The sequence below is a fragment of the Pseudonaja textilis genome, chromosome 2, assembly GCF_049901715.1.
Source record: "Pseudonaja textilis isolate UNSWEBS1 chromosome 2, rPseTex1.2, whole genome shotgun sequence".
Classification (NCBI taxonomy): Eukaryota; Metazoa; Chordata; class Lepidosauria; order Squamata; family Elapidae; genus Pseudonaja; species Pseudonaja textilis.
The window spans coordinates 152,812,137-152,833,202 of NC_141991.1; the positions used below are offsets into that span (position 1 = coordinate 152,812,137).

Consider the following 21,066-nt stretch of genomic DNA (forward strand, 5'->3'; position numbering starts at 1 on the left):
CTGTCCACCTGCCCCTGTATTGTACCGACTTTTATTGTCTCAGATGATCAGCATGGAAGAGCAGATTGTCACTCCTTAGCTGTGTTTCTCCCTCGAAGTAATATAGCAGGTAAGGATTTTTGCATTGTTGTTCATGCGTACACAGTGCGCATCAGGCACATGCATGCAATCACCGAATCGGTTGTTATATACCGGCACCTCCCACTCCTGCACACAATACACACACATCTGTGGCTACTCGGGAAAAAGCAGCCTTAATTAGATTGTTCTAGGAACAAAGGAGAGTTTATTACCATGTGCCTTTGCCAGGGATCCTGACAGAGGGTCTATAATCCTGTGGCTCTGCTAGGCAGAACTAGCAGCTTTGTCTTGATTGATCTTGAAAAGCTTGTCAGATCCGTTTAGTGGTTGGATGGAAGACCACAAGAAGATTCCAGGGCTGCAAATCAGATTGAGGAAAAAAAACCTAGAATCTCAGAAAAATGCAGTGCAAATCATTTCCATTTTATTGTCTTGGGGACAATATGGATCTGTCCACAAATCACAAGGAGTTTGACATAAGGGAGATTTAATCCCTTTGTAGCTTCATATCCAGTACAGTTCAGATGGAAATAATAGTGGATGATAATGAATTGGTGGCGAGGGTACAATTTTTGGCAGGCTAAAAAAATTAGAAGGCTTCAAAAGTGCATGTGTCCTGTAGCTTTGGAATTTATATCCATTATATGCAGTTCCAAGAAGGAATATGTACTTCTGGAATGACTTTTGTGCAATTCAAAATCTGAAACCACATAAAAGTCATTAAATGTGTAACATTCCTTAATGTTTATTTGACTGAATTAAATATTGTTTTAAATAATTTTAATATTTATTAAATTATGTTTATTTTACTTTACATATATTATTTATAATTATTTCAATATAATATAAATAATTAGAATAGAATCTCATCTGCCATCATCATGTGTTCGTCTATGAGTCAGGCTTTCACAGCTATTTCTGTTTTAAATTTGGTGCTAGCCTCATGCTTTGTTAGAATGGTTTTTTCTTCATCCTGATTGGTTGGGAGTCTTGGTCTGTGTTTATTGGTCGTATTTATTGCTGTGTTCTGCTTGATTGGTGTTTCTAATATCTTCTGTCTGTTTTGTAGCGTTTTTTGTCTTGATTGGCTGGCAACATTGTTTTTCGTGTATTGTGGGCTTTTAGCGCGGTTTGGCTTTGGGTGAATGGCTGGCTATCGTTTATTAGGAAGCTAGGTTTCATCTAGGTGGCTGGCTGGGGTGTGTTTGGGCTGGAGGTATCGGGGGGGTCTGTTTGTGCCCAGATGTTTGCTTGGCTTGTGGTATGGAGATTTTTTTTGTTTGTGAGTGCAGGCTTCCAGATAATTGACAGTCTGGTGGAGTCATCTCTTCTATTCATGCTTTCAGGTCTTTTTTCAATCTCTATGGCTTCTCTGATAATTCTGTACCTGGGGTTTTCTATAGTGGTTAGGGTTTTGGTGCCATTGAAGTCGATGCTATGACCTGTGCTTTCAGTGTTGGACTAGTGAGGAAGTGTGTTCCAGCTTTTTTACTGCATTTTTGTGTTCATCCAGGCGGGTACTTATTCTTCTATTGGTCTGTCCGATGTATGTGGCAGGACATGATGTACAGGGGACTTCATATATGCCTTGGTTTTCCAGATCAGTTTTATCTTTGGGGTTTCTTAGGATGGCTGCTATTTTTCTATCTGTTTTGAAGGCAGTCTTTTTTTTAAAAAAAATGTATTTGAAGACAAACATACACAGACAATACATTAAAAAAAACATAAAACCATCTTCCATTTTGTATATACAGTGTGTCAGTTGGTTTAGAATCTTTTGTGCAATCCTTTCATAATCATTGTTCACAATTTATATCAATCTCACATTGTCAAACTAACATATGCTTATCTATTTATCAATTATTAATTATCCTGCTATTTATTCCATCAATATTATATTATGTTATCATCCAATGGTTATGTAGGTCTACATTATATTTTGTATCAGTCTATTAAACTTCTATAACAAAATTATCTATTCTTTTACCGTACCATGTCTTTTTATCCAACCATTGATAAAAGAAATCCCATATCATATAAAATTGCTTGTCTTCTTGTTCTCTAATTTCAAATGTCAGTTTACTCATTTCAGCACAGTCCATAATTTTTTTAATAACTTCCTCCTGCATGGGTATTTTGTCATTTTTCCAGTTCTTCGCAAATACAATTCTGGCCGCTGTTAAAACATTTACAATCAAATATTTCAAGTCTTTATTGTATATGGTCGGTATGACTCCCAATAAAAAGATCTCTGGTTTAAAGTCTATATGTTGTTTTATCATTTTTTCCAACCATGTGTGGATTTTAGTCCAATATTTCTTTGCGTCCGAACATATCCACCACATACGGTAATATGAACCAGGTATCTGATGACATTTCCAGCATTTATCCGATGTATTCTTAAACATTCTCGCAAGTCTCGTCGGGGATAGGTGCCACCTATAAAAGATCTTATACAAATTTTCTTTATATGCTGTTGACATTGTCATTTTATAATTTTGAGACCCCAGTTTTTGCCATTTTTCTAAATCAATCCCATATCCAAAATTTTTCTCCCAAGCAATCATCATTTCTTTAACTTGTTCCTCCTCCAATTTAAATCCTAATAAATGTCCATGAAGTTTTTAAATTACCTTTTCATCAGTACCCATCAAAATTTTATCTAAATCAGTCAACTTATCATAAATACCTCTGCTTTAGAGTCTTTATCAAACCTAGATTGTATTTGCAAATATGAAAACCAATTCATTTTTACACCTTGTTCTTCCAACGCTTGCATAGATTTAAGTTCACCCTTTTCATCCGATATCTCACCATATCTAACTGTTTGTTCCTTTTTATATATTGTTGGATAAGAAAAAGCTTCAATAGTTGATATCCATGTTGGAATTTTTAAGTAATATTGTCTTTTTATCTTCTCCCAGTTCAAAAACAATGCCTCTTGAATATAATGTCTTCTAAAATACCCCTGTGTTTTAATTCCCTTATACCAGAGAAAGGCACACCATCCCAACAGCAAGTCATGGCCTTCTAAGGTCAGTAATCCTGTAATAGTAATAGTATTCCTGCTCTTTTAACTTCCAGCTTCTCGTAGGTTTTGGTCCGGCTGTTTATTTCCTCCCCCCAGAGGTCTGATATTTGTTTTCTTAAATTTTTGCGGGTATTTATATGTATGCTATTCAGTTTTGTTTGAGTATTTTCCCACGTCATTATAGTTGTGCTTTTAAAGTTGTAGTGACATTTCAGCAGAATCTCATCTGCCATAATGACGTGGGAAAATACCCGAACAAAGCCATACCATACATGTAAATACTCGCGAAAACTTAAGAAAACATATATATATTATATAATTATATTTAATTTAATTTAAGAACTAGTTTTGTGTAATGGTTAAGGTGTTACCCTAGAAACCAGGAAACTAGGCCTGCCTTAGGCAAGGAAGTTACTTTGGGCCAGTTACTCTGAGCCCAGCCGACAGGGTTGTTGCTGTGGGAAAAATACGACATAAGAGTATGCTCATAATCTTGAATTATATATAAATAGGTAGAATGAATATCTAATAATAATAACATGTTAGCTAATATATTAGTAATCTCATTTACAAGGAACTCACATGTGTCTTCAAATCCTAGGTCCCAATCACAACACAGATAAAAATTTATTTTATTGGGAATTCTGTGAATGTAGTTGTTCGCTTTTCTTCTTATCATTTTAATCTTTCCCATAATTGACCATTTTATAGACTCTGGGCTGTTGTTTCCTGATATATTTGATAGAAGAATCCTTGTAAATTGGGGTTCACAAGTATAGAAGCATCACCATCCTCAGAGGGCTGGCTGTTTAATTAAATTAAGCCAGATTTGGGTTTTTCTGCCACTCTTGCACTATTTCTTCATTTATTTCATGCCTTATCCATCCAGAATCCACTACAGTCAACTGAGTGGTGGAATTCAACTAATTTAACAACTGGTTCTTCCTAATGACAAGGTGGATGTGGCCGGGGTGGTGGTCATGTGACTGAGTGGACATGACCAACTCAATGTCACTCATGGCAAGGTGGGGCAGCGCAGGCGGGCTGAAGCGGTGGTGGCGATGCCTCTAACCTTAGACTTACCTTTGTGCAGCAACAGCAACAGTGATTCTCCAACTCCTCATCTCTTGCTAGGTCTCGCTGCCTGACAGTCAAAGCTTTTTTTAAAAAAAAGATTGCAGCAGGAAACAGCAGGCGGCTACTTTCAGCCTTTGTTGGTACAGCTGGGCATGACTCCGCCCTGAGACACTGGCCTGATGCCGCTGCCTCTTTGCCAGCACGAATGGCCTGCTGCTATTGCCTCCTTGGTAGTGCAAATAGCCTGCTGCCGCTGCTGCCTCAGTTCAGGCCAGCAAAAAGATGGCGACACAGGCCATTCATGTTGGCAAAGAGGCAATGGTAGTGGTTTGGGCCAGCAAAGAGGTGGCGGCAGCAGCAGGTTGTTCGCGCCAGCAAAGAAGCGAAGAAAGGCTCACCAGGCAGGCAGGTAGCTGGGTCGCATGGGAGGCAATGGAGAATGGTGAAGAAAGGCTTGTCACGGAGCTGGGCCAATGTGAGAGGCCAGGTCGAAGGCAGGCAAGTGGGCTGGGCCACGGGGGCCATGTGGTCGAGGCAAGCGAGCTAGTGAGTGAGGGAGCAAGAAAGCAGCACCTGCTGTGCTGCGGCCAAGGCAGATGAGGATAAGGATTGACCGGGAGGAGAGGGGCAGGCGGGGTGGGTGGGGCCAGCCAATGGTGCAATTAGCCAGTTCTTCAAACTGCACAAAATCTTAACGACTGGCTTGGCTGAACCGGTCCAAACTGGCTGAATCCCACCTCTGCTACAGCTCCTACCTCAAACATTTAAATAAAGAATGCAAATGGATGAATTTTTGATAATGTATTTTAATTGGGGAATTTGGATTGAGCCATTGAATCATTGCTAGTGTGAAAGGTTACCCCCTGGTCTCTGAAAAGGGTACTGAGATAAAGGTCTTTTGCATTTTAGTTCCAGGCTCCATATTAGATACAAATCTTATTGCTGTCCTTGTCTATAAAGCATCTTGTTTTGAAACCTTTCCATGTTTCTATCTCCTGGAAAAGTCTGTCTCCTGGGCATAAAGTGGGCACCATCTGGCGGTGTCCATGGATGGTGTAGTTTGCCTGAAGCCTGGCACCTTTTACTGCACACTGAATGAAGTTGTTCTTCATCAGTTCCAGCTCATAGGAGTCTGGGAGGGCCTTCATGTAGTCTCCAATGAAACTGATGCCATATCCTTTGCTGTTGTAGCCCCGGGTGTGAGCTCCTACCCAGTGCCAACCCCGGCCTTGGTAAAGGTAGCCATCACTGCCAAAAACAAAGCTGTGCAGAAGAAGAAAACAGAAAGAAAAGTAAACAGAAGGAAAGTATCAAGAAAAGCAGTGGAAATAGCTTGTGAAATGTTTCCATTTTCATAAAAAGAAATGCACTTTAAAAACACTTTTAGGAAAAATAAAAACCATGTAAGAATGTACAGCTTTGCTGAACGAGTAGAAAGATACTGCAAAACCAGATGGGAAATGAATATTATTTAAATAAGCCTTCCTAGCAATAAACAGTAATCTATATGATTTATATTCCAGTGCAGCTAAAATGGGAACATATGAAACAAATGTATAGGATTGCTGCTTCAAACCAAAAATTGTTAGAGGAATGCAAGACAACATGCAGATAGCTTATCTATGTTCATTTTTTATCTATTAAAGTTTGTTCAAATATAGAGCTCCCCATTATAATTTGAACAGGGAATAATTTTTTGCCTGGATTAATTGGAATGTTGCTTTTCACCACATTTTGCCCTACTATAAATACAGTACACAACTTTTAATACTCTAAATATATAATACATTCTACAATATTTTGATAAAATGCTATTAAAATATGCAACTAGTTTGTTCATTGGAAATGCATATTACATAAAGACACTTCTACCTGTAGCCAATGTCATCCCAACCACGGTCATCTTGGTGGAATCGCTGCATACTTCGCATGTCAGCTGCACATGTGGAGAAGTTTTGGCATGGCTTAGAAGGGGTGCTGGTGTGGTGGATGTAGACAAATCCCAAGGGCAGCTTAAGTTGAGTGGGTGTTCCTTTATAAGGACGGGCCCCCCATATGCACCGTGGGATTATGGCAGGACATTCTGTAGGGGAGTGGGAAGAAAAACATCAGAGCTGAAGAGCAAAAGAGGAAACATCACAGCATACCAGAGGGCAGTTTTGGTGCCAGGGTACTGCTGATAATGCAGTGTCTAGTATCAGATCACCCAGTATATTTTAGCAAAGTGGTAGCAAGAATCCATAGATGAGCAAGAAATTATAAATATTTATAAAATCAAATATGACAGAGACAATATAGACAGGAAGACTTCCAACTACTATATGTGTAGCAGTGTGAGAAGTTGCCCTCCTCAAATCATACTGAACCACAGACAGTACCTTTTCTTCAGCACATAGGCAAACTATGGATATTGTTATCCCAACATCTGGCTTTTAAACTTGACCACTTAAAATGAAACCTGACAAATCCAAGGAAGTGAAGGTGATGGTGGCACATGTTCCTTATAGCTAAGCAGTATATAATTATCAGGACCAATGTGTTTCTAAATGCCATAAGTGTCATAGGAGACATGCTTGCTCTTATGTCCTGCTTGAGAGTCCCCATTGGCATTCCACCTGCAATAGGATGAAGACATTTTTGAGCATTAGCTCAAGGGTCTCCAACCGTGGCAACTTTAAGACTTGTGGACTTCAACTCCCAGAGTTCCTCAGCTAGCAAAGCTAGACTGAGTTACTGTGTCAGGGAATAATAGTAGGATAGTAAAATATTGTTATGGGCCTAGAAAGCATATTGTGGCAGATGGAGGGCTGAAGGCCAGTATCTTTTCATCAGTTCCACAATGCGGTGGATGGTTCAAGAGGCTGGATTGTTCAAGAACCTGAGAAGAGGTTTCATTTAACTAAAAGTGTCTTTTTACACTGCAGGGACTATACTTCACATGGCATGAGATATTTGCTTAAAATGGACTGTAAGAAGAGGGGAGTATGTAAGTGTCACAAATAAGTAAAATAAATGACTTCACTTGAACTAATTGCCAGCAATGCAGTATCTCAAACATCAGCAATAAGTGAAATGATCCTATCAGAATGTCTATTTTTCTAACAAGTGACATACCTACATACATTGTCATGAACTCATCAACAGCTTGTTTTGCCAGAAATGTCAATTTCTTGTCTGTGATTCCTTCAAAGAGGGAGCTGGCTTCATTCATCTTCCAGAGAAGTCCCAGAGCATTTTCTACCTGCTCCTGTAGCTTTTCTTTACTCAGCAGTGCTGCAAAAAATTTTCTGCGGAAATTGCTGCGTATCTTTTCTTCCCCATTCAGGCCCTTAGAGCCATAATAGTCATTCAGCAGAACACTGATATTGGATGGTGGATCAACCTTCTCTACCAAGTAAGTGCCCAAAATAAAGCCATCCATTGCACCATTGATAACAGCATCAGGCATATACGAGGGAGGACCCATTAAGATAAAAGTACGGGGTTCAGAAATACTATCCCAACAGCCATTTGGTCCCAGGGCTACTTGGTTCTGCTTAGAGTAAAATAAGAGAAAAGTCATTCCAAGGTCCATTGAAATAGTGCTGGAAATGAGGGGATCCAAAGAAAGCTGTGATTCTTCACCAGAACTGTTTGGAGGACCAGTGATCAAAGGTTTCTCAGGCAGAGTCAACTCATTTTTCATTTTCAATCCAGCTGCTATTCCAGCAAATAAATGACTAATTGAAATTGTGGTTCCATCAGGAGTTAAGACTACCCCATGTTCCACTTCGGAGCCATGAAATGTATGATTCATTAGATTTTTAAAGAACATTCTCTTTGCCTTACTCAGATAAGGTGAGTCCAAGGTCCTGGAAGTCACTGGACCAAGAACAAACTGGCAAACTTTACTATTACAAAACTCCAATTCCTGGTATAGCTGTGCCATAATTAGGTCTGGGGTTTTGAAATGGATTTCCACATCGTTCAGAATTTCAATCACAGTGTCCATATGGAGTATCAAATGACCTGAAAACAGTAGGAGACAGATATCACAATTAGAGTAGCAAGCAGTGAGTGAGAAGGGGCAACTAAAGCATATGGGTTATGCACTCTTGCATAGAACATTCTGAATGAAATTGTACTTGCACAAATAGCTGAAACATCTGGCCAATAATACAGAGAGAAGCATAATTTGAAATGGATCCAGGTGCTTTGTAATGACAAAATGAAGCTAAGGCTGCTGATATGGTGGACTGTGGAATAGAAAGAAGTGCATTATTATCTTATGAAACAGCCATCTGTGTCTGCATGTGGATTAAAACTAGAGGATTTCCTAACAAATTATTTCCCTAAAAGGAAAAAATTAATGCCCAGAAAGCAATCAACTTTAATTTCTATCCCATCACACTTTCATAAAATAAGAGAACATATTCTTGATAATGAACATTTCTGCCATTAACATTTCTCCACCCAAACTGGAATTTGTTGTACATTTCTTTGGTTAAATTAACCAATATATTGAACTTCATCTGCTTAAAACCTAAACATGTTCAATACATAAGAAACCCTAAGTGGGAAGGGGGGGTTGTGAAAAAAAATGGTTTTTTTTTAAGGAGTAGTGCATATTTGCAAATGACAAAATGATAACCAGCTTACATATTGGATGACTATTGCCAAATTATGCCACATTATTTTGCCCAAAACCTCTGTGGTTCAACTGGTATTATTAAAGGGAAGAGAGAAAATCTAATTGAATTGAGTAGAATTTACTCTATATGCCTAATTGTATCAGACTGAATTATGCTTTTGGGTGTTCAATTACTGGTAAGACTTATTTGAACCATCAAATACTACAGTTGTAGGAAATACATCTTATTTTATTTTAAGCAGAGTATTTCTGGATACTAATTGTGCTCCCAAAATATGCTTTAACCAGTGCATGGTTATGGAAGGTAATATGGTGAAGGAATTAAGAAGTACAAGTCTATCACCCAAGGTTTATCAGCCTTACTGATGAAAACTTTCTGGGTAACTTAGGGCCAGTCATATATCCAACCTACTTCATCGGATTGTTGATATGAGCAATAAAATGAAAGGAGATACTCCCTCCCTCCATGTAAGATCTGTTTTGAGCTCCTAGACAAAAGGTATATAAAAAACAAATGGTAACAAAACAGCAAGCTATATTTTAGCCTAACATGTTCTGCAAATCCAGCCTGTGTGGTTTAGTTTATGGTTCATTATCTTATGCAAACTCATCTAATGTATCACATCAGTAAGCTATACAATAGTTCCTTTTTTCCCACGTAACCATAGGTGTACCCAGTTGCTATTAGGATTGCTATTCCATTCAGCCACCTTAGATTAAATCAGTGGAAAGGGAGGAGCTGATCGCAAAACAGTAAACCTCCCAAATGTCTCCTGCTTCATTGCACTTGCTCTTTGTCAGTATGCCCTACACTTCAGCATTAAGATGGGGCATGGGTAGAATAGAAAGACTGACTGGAATCCAGAAGGCAAGAGGCAGCCTAGGCCAGGCTTCCCAACTAAGTGTTCTATCTGATTACTAACATGTCTTCTTTAGTTAGCATGTTTCTTTTTCTTAAATATAAGATTCAGCATATCTTGAGGGGAAAAGCTGATCAATGAAAGAGCAGTGAGATCTTTCCAGGGTGAATCAGACCCTTGCCTGGAATGTTGCAGTCAAAATATTGCAGAATAACAGATAGAAAAATAATAAAGAAAATGATACATTTTCATTTTTAATATGCATGTAGAACCATGATTGGACTCATTTGCAGGTCTCCCCATCCCCTTTCCAGCCAAGTTTATTTACTTTGTTTTTTATTAAATTTATTTGCCACCCATCTCATCAGAGATGATTCTGGACAGCTTACAAACATTAAAACTAGTATACATTAAAATAATAAAACAATAACAATAATACTGTTAAAAAACAGGAGGGGAACACAAAGCACACAGGGACAAGTGGAGTCTAGAAGGGTACCCTGGTTGGGGCTTCAGGCCAAATGGCAGAGCCAGGTCTTCAAGCCTTTACAGAACTTGGAGTTGCTTTTTACACAAGCAGTTTTGTGAAAATACTGTATATTACTAGTCTAGGTCATCTGCAAGAGAAAGTGATCTGCTCGAATCTTACCTCCATGGGCTGTGCTGACACAAAATTCCATCACTGGCACAAGTCCCAGCCATATTAGGAACATCCTGTTGGTGGTGTGAAGGACAACTTACAATTATGGCACCTGCAATGCAAGGAAAAGGAAAATGAGGAAGAAAAAATAAATAAAAGCTAGGGGGCTGAGCCACACAAATAACTCAAAGGCCAATCAGGAAGGCAGCCTGATCGTTGGACTCTGTCTCACATTATGCTGGGAATCTGCTAAGAAAGCTGATAAGCCAAGAATGTCCAACTCTTTGCTGGGATGGCAACTCCTGGCAGTTTGTGAAATGGTGGTGTTCCCATTCAGAGTTTCTGCAGTCTGCGGAAACCTCTGGTTGAGCCAGGTTGCAATTTGGAAACAGGGAAAACAGCTCCTCCCTCCCTTGTCATGACAGGGGCACAACTTGTGCTGCTGCAATGTACACACAGATATCCAAGCAACTGCTTGAGTGCACATATGCACATCCAGGGAGTTCATTCTTTGCTAAACTGTAATGTTGTGTATTAAACAATTTGCTCATCTATGTCAGATCTGTACTGAATTCAGCCTTGCTTCTCAAATTAAAGTGCCAGCTAGGACCAAAGGTGCCAGTTATCAGTTTAAACTAGTATAGCAGCTGTGTCCTTTCCTTTAAAATGTTGACTTTTCTTATATACACTTTGATTTCAGATTAGTTTCCTGTAGTACTTGGGTATAGGATTGTCCTTAATGAATTCCTTATAGCTACAGATGGCCTACATCCACCTATTTTTTGGTCAAATTTTCTCCAGTTGTGGAACAATCCTCCCCTTGCACTTTTTGATCTATATTGTCCCATGAGATTATCAAAGGATTTACCTGGTGAATTTCATTTTGTTTTTGTTCCTAGATCAGAGGAGCTACAATGCAACATCACTGACATGTGCTGCATTGGCCAACTATGGACTAGATGAGCTTCAGAAATGTCCTCATATTTTTGTTAGAATTAGATGCCAACTGAAGCAGCTACCCTCCCCCATCCTTAATATAGAATAGCAGAGTTTGAAGGGGCTTTGGAGATCTTCTAGTCTAACCCCCTGTCAGTCAGGAGACCCTATACCATTCCAGACCAGTAAATGTCCAATCTCTTCTTAAAAACCTCCATTCATGAAATGCCCACCACTTCTGAAGGCAAGATTGTTCTCACTGACAGGAGATTTCTCCTTAGTTCTAGGTTGGATCTCTCCTTGATTAGTTTCCATGCATTACTTCTTGTCTTGCCCACAGGTACTTTGGAGAATATGACAATCCCTTCTTCTTTGTAACACCCCCTCATATTGTAAAACTGCTATCATGTCACCCCTAAGCTTCTTAGACACACTCAATTCCTGTAACGATTTATCATGTTTTAACCTCCAGACCACTAATCATCTTTATTGCTCTTCTCTGCATTCAACATTTTTTGTGTGTATCTGGTGGTCAGAATTGGACTCAGTATTCCAAATGTGGTTTTACCAAAGTAGCATAAAGCAATACTAACCCTTCATGTGACCTTGATATTATCCCCTGTTGATGCAGCCTAGGGCTGCTCTGACTTTTTTGGCAGCTGCAGCATACTGCTGGCTCATATTTTTTATTTTTATGGGAATTGATCTCAATTCCCTTCTGATCCACTGTAAGTACTCACACAGGCTCAATCAGAGGTTTAGGTGGGAGAAGCTGCCAAAAAAACAGAGGCTACAGCTGATCCCACAACAAAAGATGGAGGTTCCTTTGCTGAAGAATTTAGAAAGAGCCTGCATCATTCTCAAGCTGTGAAATGCTGTTTCCTTCACAGCTAGGACTGCTTGACCCTATTTCCTCAGCTTCATAAGTAATTTAAGATTTATCTCTTATTCTATATGCACTTTGTGCTTTTTCTTCATTACTCTTTTCTTAGAATTTGGGTACACTGCCTTGATTTTATATGACTACTATAAATACATTTTTTAAAAATAGGAGATGGGTGGAGATAAATTAAATAATCAAATGCCAATATGCTCTTCAATAAAGAAAATTGGAGCATGGCAACAATATTTGTTTTATTTTTCTTTTGATAAGCAATTGCCCTCTTTCTCTTTGTCACCACTAGCAACACCTAGTGTTCTTATTTATTCTGGTGTAAAAGAATTAGGCAGATTTTCCTGGGGTCTCCACAACTTCATAGTGCTCCTGAATGCTTTCCCCTGTGTCAAAGTAGAATCATGGAAAGAAATGGATTCTTTCTTCCCTTCCTCCCGAAGGATTTAAAGAAATTCAAGAAATTACCAGAACAGAGATATCCCTAAATAGGACTGCTATCACGAGTAAAGTGAAATAGGACTGTTGTACTGTCAACTGATCAAAGTGAAATGTAAATAATTTTCTACCTTCCAAACTTTTAACTGATAGAACATTCTGTAATAATGGAGGCTCATTTTGCTGAGTGGACCCTGATTGCTGGGTTTCTCACAAATAAGATCATACTAGGTTTTCTGAATATTAAATAGAACTCATGAAACTCTTTAGTTGAATTGGACAATGCAAATGAGTTATGTGTGGTATCTTCTTGCTTTTTGTTTGCAAAAGTTCACATCGGCTAAAACTCAGTGTCTGTAATAAGAACTTTATGACTCAGATTTAGTCATATTTAATCCCTAGAACTGATATTAGTTATGTATGACAAGTCTAATTGATTGCAATAGACTGATTCTATAACTGAAACTGGATCCATGCAAATATAATTCAAATTATTTTGAAACTGATAGTGTAATGTATCCAAAAAAGCAATTCTTTTGCCCATGTTGACCAATAAATGATAAGCACCAAAGTCTAGTTTTAAGGTGAATCCACCTAGTATTTTAATTCCAATGGGCAGGTACAGTTCAAATCTGGAACTAGTAGTAGACTACACTAGGTTCGCTATTTCCATTTTAATGCTAAACAATACTTGTTCATTAAATTTACGCTCCATTCAGTTTTCTTTACTCCTGAATGTTTACTGCAGGCTATTCTTGCTGACTGTCAGCAGTTTGACAGTTTGAATCTCACCGGCTCATGCTCACCTGCTTAGAGAGGGCTGTAAAGCGGTATATAAGTCTATGTGCTATTGTTATATATGTCTGTCCAAATGACCCTTGGAAAAATGGAGCTGTCATTGTTGGATGATAAGTCATCCAACTTAGGCAAAAACAATTAAGCAGGCAGCTATATATAGCATCTGTGCTTCAACAGCAGAATAGTTTTTATTAGGAACAGCCAATCAGAACTCTTGAGTTATTTCTCTGCAACTCAAAAATATCTAACTTCCTAGTGCTGGAAATCCAGGGACCTATAATATGATCCAATAAGATGTTTCCATATAAGGGAATTCTAGTCTACAGAGTGAATCCCACAAGTGATTTTTAAAAAGGCTCTATTTCCAGACCACAAAGTTCTGAGTAGTTGAACCAGCAGTATCTGACACAGTGCTCTCCACCTTTTTCCTTTTCATTTCTAAGGCAGCACTGTAGTTAAAATGATGATGTTGTTCTTCATAGGTATATGATGTTAACTCCATAGTAACAAGGAATTTACAAACAATTGAATGTATTTCTCTTATGGAACACTTTTTAAAAAAATGTTAATTTTTTAAAAAATTTTAAAAAGTGTGGACATTTCTGTCTGGAGCAGTCATATCAAAGAAAGAATTGTAATTTCTTAAAAAATACACAGCAAACTTAATTGATGAACATGGAAGACATTTTAACCACACTTTTCATGTATCTATGAACATTCCAACATTTTCAAAAAGTAATACTAGGCAGGAATTGGAGAGGGAGGGGGTTACTCTGGCAAATGTGAGATATATGCAAGGATGTTTAATCAGAAGTGATTGTCTCTACAGAAATAAAGCTCTTTCAAAGACAGAGATTTCCAGAGTTCTGTTCTCTTCTGTGTCCACTATGTTGTAATATTTCCCATCAGGAAGCATACCTACATTAAATATGATAGCAACTTTGAACTTCCCCCTTTATTTTGGCAGCTGCAACAATCATTAGTCACCCCTTCAGTCTAGAATTCTACAGTATCTTTATTTTCCAGCATCACAGGTTGTGGCCCATGTATTTCAGGATTATTTCACAGGATTGGAAAATATAGGTTTTGCAATACTGTAATCTGAACGCTGATCTTTTGTTATCATAAATGCATGGAACATATAGATATGAAGTGCTGAATGGGTAATTTTATGACTTATCTCCCTACCCAGGTGTGTTTACTTGCTTGAAAGATCTATGGCATATTAAAGGTGAAATGTCTTGTGAGTTACTTAAACAGCAGTAACTGTTCCTTTAAGCCTGCAGGTAATCCTACACAAAGCAGTTTAAGGGACTTCAAAGCTAGAGTATCCATCAAAATTATTCTGCTGTCTTGATGGTAGAAAGACTGTCTTGTTTCTTAGTTCCTGCTCCATCATGAATAATGCACCTGGGCCCATTATTTGTGACATCATTTGTCTAATGGTTTGTGTTATGTCCTGAGGACTCAAGGAGTTCTCACTCAGGTCCACTCACTTTGTGTGGGCGTTATTCCCCCATTCCCATTGGTTGGTTCTCCCCAGCAGCCAGCTATAAAAGCAGGCTGCGGGGTCCAACTGGCTGCTGATTGCTGCGAGCCAGTTCCAGGCTTGGCAAGCACGGTCAGCCCTTTATTTGTAAAATAAAGTACTGTTGCACTCATGCTCTGGTTCAGCCTCTCATTGCTCAAACTTAACACTGGCGACGAGGATGGGATGGCTACCAGAAGCACCTTGCAACCGCTGAGTCACTAGCCACCGATCTACAGCCCAGAGAGAGCGATCGGCTGGCGACAAGGAAACGCTGATCCGCAGCCAGAGAGAGCGGTCAGCTAGCGAAACGAGCGATCAAAAGAGCAAACGCAGATCCGCAGCCAGAGAAAGCGGTCTGAGTCAAATAGTTAGAAGCGTCTGTAGCCGCTTGTTAGCCCCGCTACGGGGAAAGTGAAGCGCTGCGAGCCGCAGCCGCTCTGCATTTGGCGCGAAATTCAAACGGGTGTCATTTGAATTTCGAGCCAGTAGGAATCACAGCACAGCGCTGTAGAGAGTCACTAACGCCCACTTTTTTGGCGCGAATCAAGACACCTCCAACGGCTAGCAGCCAACGTGGTAACCCAGAGAGAGAGAAAGAGAGGGTAGCAAAAAACCTCTCCAGAGCTGATATCACTAGTAACTCACGAGCGTTCGTAGTCCCAGAGAGATTTTTTCCGCAGGTAGCCCAGCCGTTCCAGCACCATGAGTTCCAATCCAGTATTCCCGGCGTTTAAACCAGACGAAGAGAAGTGGGAATCGTATAAGAACCGTTTCAATCATTACATCGATGCGGTCGGCCTGTCGGATGCGGGAGAGCATCGGAAAAAATCCTATTTCCTAATCTACTGCGGAGCCACCGTTTACGATACCGCTGCAGCACTCGTGGCGCCGAGAGAATTGAAAAACATTCCGTGGTCCGAGTTGCTTGAGATCCTCACAAACCACTACGCTCCCAGGCCTTCACAAATCGCCAGGAGGTTCACGTTCCGAATGAGGAAGCAATCAAGTAAGGAGACCATCAACCAATATATGGCCGCCCTCAGAACAGCAGCCCTGCACTGCGGGTTTGGAACATACCTGGAGGACATGCTCCTCGATCAATTAGTTTGTGGGGTCAAGGATCTCAACCTACAGAGGCGACTGCTAGCTAAAAAAGACCTCAACCTCGCGCAAGCGGTAGAGGAAGCCCTAGCAGCTGTTGCAGCCGTGAAAAAGTTTCACGAATTCCTTTTTGGCCACTTCTTCGAACTGGTCACCGACCATAAGCCCCTCCTGGGCCTACTGGCCGGCGACAAACAGACACCTCAAGTCCTCTCCCCTCGGATGACAAGGTGGACACTTTTCCTAGCAGCCTACTCATACAAACTTATCCACCGCCCGGGCAAAACTCTATCCCACGCTGACGCGCTCAGTCGCTGCCCCTTACCCGCTCCGGCTGAAGACCCAGCTCCTGTCAATGCCATTTTTGAAATCACCCAGTTGGACCTGCCCATCACCGCCCTTGACATCGCTGCCAAAACCAAGGCAGACCAAACGCTCGCCCAGGTGCTCGACTGGGTGAGGAGGGGGTGGCCGGGAGGCAATGTTGATAACAAATTCGCACCCTTTAAGACTCGCATGCAGGAGCTGTCCAGTTTGCAGGGTTGTCTACTGTGGGGCACTCGAGTGGTCATTCCGACCTCGCTGCACCCGAGTCCTGGAAGCGTTGCACGAGGACACCCGGCATTGTGAGAATGAAGGCGTTGGCACGCAGCTACGTGTGGTGGCCGGGTCTAGACGAGGACATTGTCAATTGGGTAAGTTCCTGCAGCATTTGCCAGGAATCCTGTCCTGCTCCCCCCATCGCCACCCCTACCAGATGGGAGAGCGCCAGCGCCCCTTGGTCTAGAATCCATATCGATCTGGCCGGCCCCGTGCATGGAAAGATGTTCCTAGTGGTCGTGGACGCTTATTCCAAATGGATAGACGTGGCGCAGCTATCCACGACCACCACACTAGCAATCACCAACGTGTTAACGCGCCTGTTCGTTACACATGGACTACCCGACTCCTTGGTCTCCGATAATGGCCCACAGTTCGCATCAGTAGAATTCAGCCGTTTTGCAGCCAACCTAGGCATTCGCCACATTTTCACAGCCCCATTTCACCCTGCGAGTAATGGGTTGGCTGAAAGGGCCGTCAGGACCACCAAAGAGGCCCTCGCTAGGTTTGGCAGAGATGACTGGCACCACAAACTCTCACGGTTCCTGATGAGCCAGCACTCAACCCCTGTGCAGTCACCAATAAGTCCCCAGCGGAACTTCTGATGGGCCGGCGCCTGAGGACTGTATTAGATAGACTGCACCCACAATACTGCCTGACTCTCCCCTCGCTTCCACTTGGGGTTAGACATTTTATGCTACAGGAGCCGATATTCGCAAGGAATTTCGCTGGGGACCCACTTTGGATTCCGGCGAGGTCATCGCCGTCACCGGGCCGAGATCGTATAGAGTCAGGCTGGAGGATGGTCGCGTCTGGAGGAGACACATAGACCAACTCAGAAGGCGCCTCAGCAACCTCGCAAACAAGAATCCAGAGTCTCCAGTCGAAGGGGAACCGTCTCATCCGCCACCCAGCCACACCGCACCCAGTGACCAGTCTGCGCCAGCGGTCGTTCCGGTCAGCCCAAACTCGGACAACAGCGCCCAGAGAGTTGACCAACCGGATCCAACCCACGAGAGCTTGACCCCAGAAACCAACCCGGTGGTTTCCGAGGATGCCCAGTCCAGAGAGAGTGTTGGCGACACTATGCCAGCTCAACCGTCACAGACTGATACCGAACAGTCAGACAATGTTCCCGAGTTGCGCCGCTCCGGCGCCAACACAAACCCCCATCTACCTCAAGGACTATGCGTGTTCGCATCTGGGGGAAGGGGTGTTATGTCCTGAGGACTCAAGGAGTTCTCACTCAGGTCCACTCACTTTGTGTGGGCGTTATTCCCCCATTCCCATTGGTTGGTTCTCCCCAGCAGCCAGCTATAAAAGCAGGCTGCGGGGTCCAACTGGCTGCTGATTGCTGCGAGCCAGTTCCAGGCTTGGCAAGCACGGTCAGCCCTTTATTTGTAAAATAAAGTACTGTTGCACTCATGCTCTGGTTCAGCCTCTCATTGCTCAAACTTAACAGTTTGCATTTTCACAGATTTGGGGCCTAAAAGAGAGAAGGAGATTGATCTATTCTCCAAAGCACATGAGGGCAAGACAAGAAGTAATAGGTGGGAGGTTAGCAAAGAGACTTCCAACCTAGAATTAAGGAGAAATTTTATGTCAGTGAGAACAATTAATCAGTGGAATGGCTTGTCTTCAAAAGATGTGGATGCTCCATCACTGGAGATTTTTAAGAAGAAATGGGACAACCATTTGTCTGAAATGGTATAGGGTCCCCTGCTTGAGGGGGTTGGACTCGGGTGGAATTCTACCGGTTCAGACCGGTTCTATAGAACCAGTTGTTATGTTTCTGCATAGTTCAGAGAACCAGCAAATTGTGCCCCTCCCTGGCCCCACCTCTCTCTGCCCACCCCTTCCCTCCCTGCCCAGTGAGTCCTTATCATGCATGTGTGACATTGTGTGCATGCCCAGCATTGCTGACTGCATTCTTCTCACTCCTTAAGGTATTTCTTTTTCCCCCTCCCAACAATCAGCTGTTCTGATGATCAGCTGTGCTGGGATCCGCCTACTGTTTTACTGCTTCACCCAGGAGGCTTCCCTGAGGCTCAGGAGGCAAAAGGGGGCAGGGGCAGGGGGAGCTGAACCCCCCCCCAACGCTCCATTTTTGGCCTTTCTGCGCCCAAGGGTAACCTTCTGGGAGCAAAAATGTCCCTCCATTTTTTCACTTCCTGGAAGCAAAAACATTCCCCCAGGAGGCTTCCCTGAGGCCAAAAAGGCCAAAAAATGGAGCGTGGCTCCATTTTTTTGCCTTCTTGGGCCCCACGGAAGCCTTCTGGGAGCAAAAATGCCCTTAGGCCCAGAAGGTCAAAAAACAGAGCATTTGGGGTGGGGGGGGGTTTCCTGCAAAAAAAAAAAAGAATCCACATCTACCCAGTCATATGGCCATGCCCACAGAACTGGTTGTTAAAAAATTTGAATCCCACCCCTGCACAAAAATGATTACATGACCCCAGGACACTGCAATCATCATAAATATGAGCCTGTTGCCAAGCATCCAAATTTTGATCATGTGATCCTGGGGATGTTGTAACAGTTGTAAGTATGAAAATGGTCATAGTTTACTTTTTTCAGTGCTGTTGTAACTTTGAATGGTCACTAAATGAATGGTTGTAAGTTAAGGACTGCATATATTAACTATATTATACATTTAATGTATAGCTCAAGACAATTCCTCTTCACCCAATGTAGTCAGCACAAGCAAAAGATTAGAAATACCTAAATATCAAATAGATTAGAAATTAGCTCGAATATTTTTTTGGTCTAAATGTCCAGCCCAATTTTAGATTTCCCATTTTATTTTAAATTTTTAATCTTTTTCTCTTTTTTTGGAACATCTGGAAAACATTTCTGGGAAAATTGAAAGCTTGCAAATCCTTTTGGGACACTGTGGTTCACTGAGGTCATCCAGGGATTGGGACACAAATAAAGTATCATTTATAGAGAGAGGACACCTATCAGTACTCTTTTCCACCAAAGCCTTACCCAGGAGACATGAAGCAGTGGCTGTTTTAAAACAGGGCTTCCGTGGGCTAAAGAAAATGCAAGCTGACACACAATCCAACCTAGATGAAAACACATTTTATAAAAGTTTGTCTGACTTATTCTTAGATGGCAGAGGAGTTGCATGCCTCCTAAAAATTCCAGAAATCTTTTTTGGTCTTTCCAACCCTATGGAATGTTAGCAAAATATAGATAAATGAACTTGGGACTTTATTTATTTATCCAACTGGCCTGCAGCAAGTAACTTCCCAAAAACTAGGCAAAGAAGACCAAATTTGTTAGGAGCAGAAGGAAGTTGGCAGAAAAAAACTGTGCTTGCTGTAGGGAAACAAATCCAGAAAAAAAAAATCCTGCAATGCATATCTATGGAACAGGCCACCCAGCAGCTGCTCGCAATATTACTGGCTCTTCCATTCTAACACCCACCTCCTCTTTCCCAGTCATGTGACCCAGAGCAAAGTTTTTATTTAGCAGTCGGAAAGAGTTCCAGGAGCTGCCTGCTTTCCCTGCCTTGTTGGTACAGCTTCATTAATAGAAGTAGGAGTGATCTCAGGGACTCAGAAAGCCTTGAATCTCCTTAGCCCATATGTCTGCATAATACTGATGGTCCTTGGCTTATGACTGATTCCTTAGTGACCAATCGAAGTTATGACCAACCTGAAAAAAGGCTCATCATCCAGATCCAAAGTTCTGACCATCACCCACCCTCGGTAGTCATATGACAACGCTTTGGACATTCAACAACACGGCCACATTAATGACTGTGTGCAGTGTCCCAAGGTCACTTGACCAGATTTTACAATAATTTTGTCAAAAACCAGTTATTTCTAGTTTTCAGCAAAACTGCATCTATAGAAAACCATTGGTTTGTTTAACGACCATTGGGTTTGTTTTACGATTGCTTTTGCTCAACAACTTCCCTAAAACCATCATAAAATTGGACCAACCCATTTTACTACCATTATTATTTGAGACCATAATAGGCAGGTTTCATTATGGTCATAACTCAACAGTTTCTCTGTTGTTGTAAGCAACAGAGAAAAGCTGCATAATATCATTATGTTACTCCTGCATTGAATGTTAAGTAGTATTCCCACAGCCTCAGTTAAATGTGCCAAAGATGTAGAATCAGAAACACAAAGATTAGAAATTGTTTGGGACTGTAAAGAAAGACTTGGATTGAGAACAGCAATCTGGTGGTTAATGTTCTCTCTGGATACCCACCTCGGATGTTCCTATAGAAAAACAAGCACTCACCTCCCATCTGAAAGCAGCGGATTCACTGATGTTTGCCTGGGCTTCCACAGATCTTATATAATCCTCTGAATTATATAAGCAACTTCCCCCTTCTCAGTACAGATGCTATACCTGTTGTTTCTGCATTCTCGCCAGGCTGGTTGGCTCAGTATCAATCAACAGGAGCCGCCCAGAGGAACTCAGCCCTGCTC

The 21,066-nt window shown here is 41.5% G+C and overlaps 2 protein-coding genes across 4 annotated transcripts in view; one reads left to right on the plus strand and one right to left on the minus strand.

The window, feature by feature from the left end:
• MCOLN1 (mucolipin TRP cation channel 1) overlaps positions 1-21,066 on the plus strand; it is a 141,489-nt gene that overhangs the window by 2,464 nt on the left and 117,959 nt on the right. The gene's annotated exons all lie outside the window — the stretch shown is intronic.
• Positions 4,976-20,997, minus strand: PGLYRP2 (peptidoglycan recognition protein 2). Of its 2 annotated transcripts, none has more exons than XM_026716809.2 (5): positions 20,876-20,997; positions 10,329-10,431; positions 7,304-8,197; positions 6,062-6,272; positions 4,976-5,452 (listed from the first exon to the last, which is right to left on the minus strand). In XM_026716809.2, exons 2-5 carry the CDS (start codon positions 10,390-10,392, stop codon positions 5,113-5,115), a joined length of 1,509 nt encoding a protein of 502 aa, XP_026572594.1. In that variant the 5' UTR covers positions 10,393-10,431; positions 20,876-20,997; the 3' UTR covers positions 4,976-5,112. The 2 variants fall into 2 exon arrangements, with proteins under 2 accessions (XP_026572594.1, XP_026572595.1); XM_026716810.2 differs by lacking the exon at positions 20,876-20,997 and adding an exon at positions 10,552-10,711.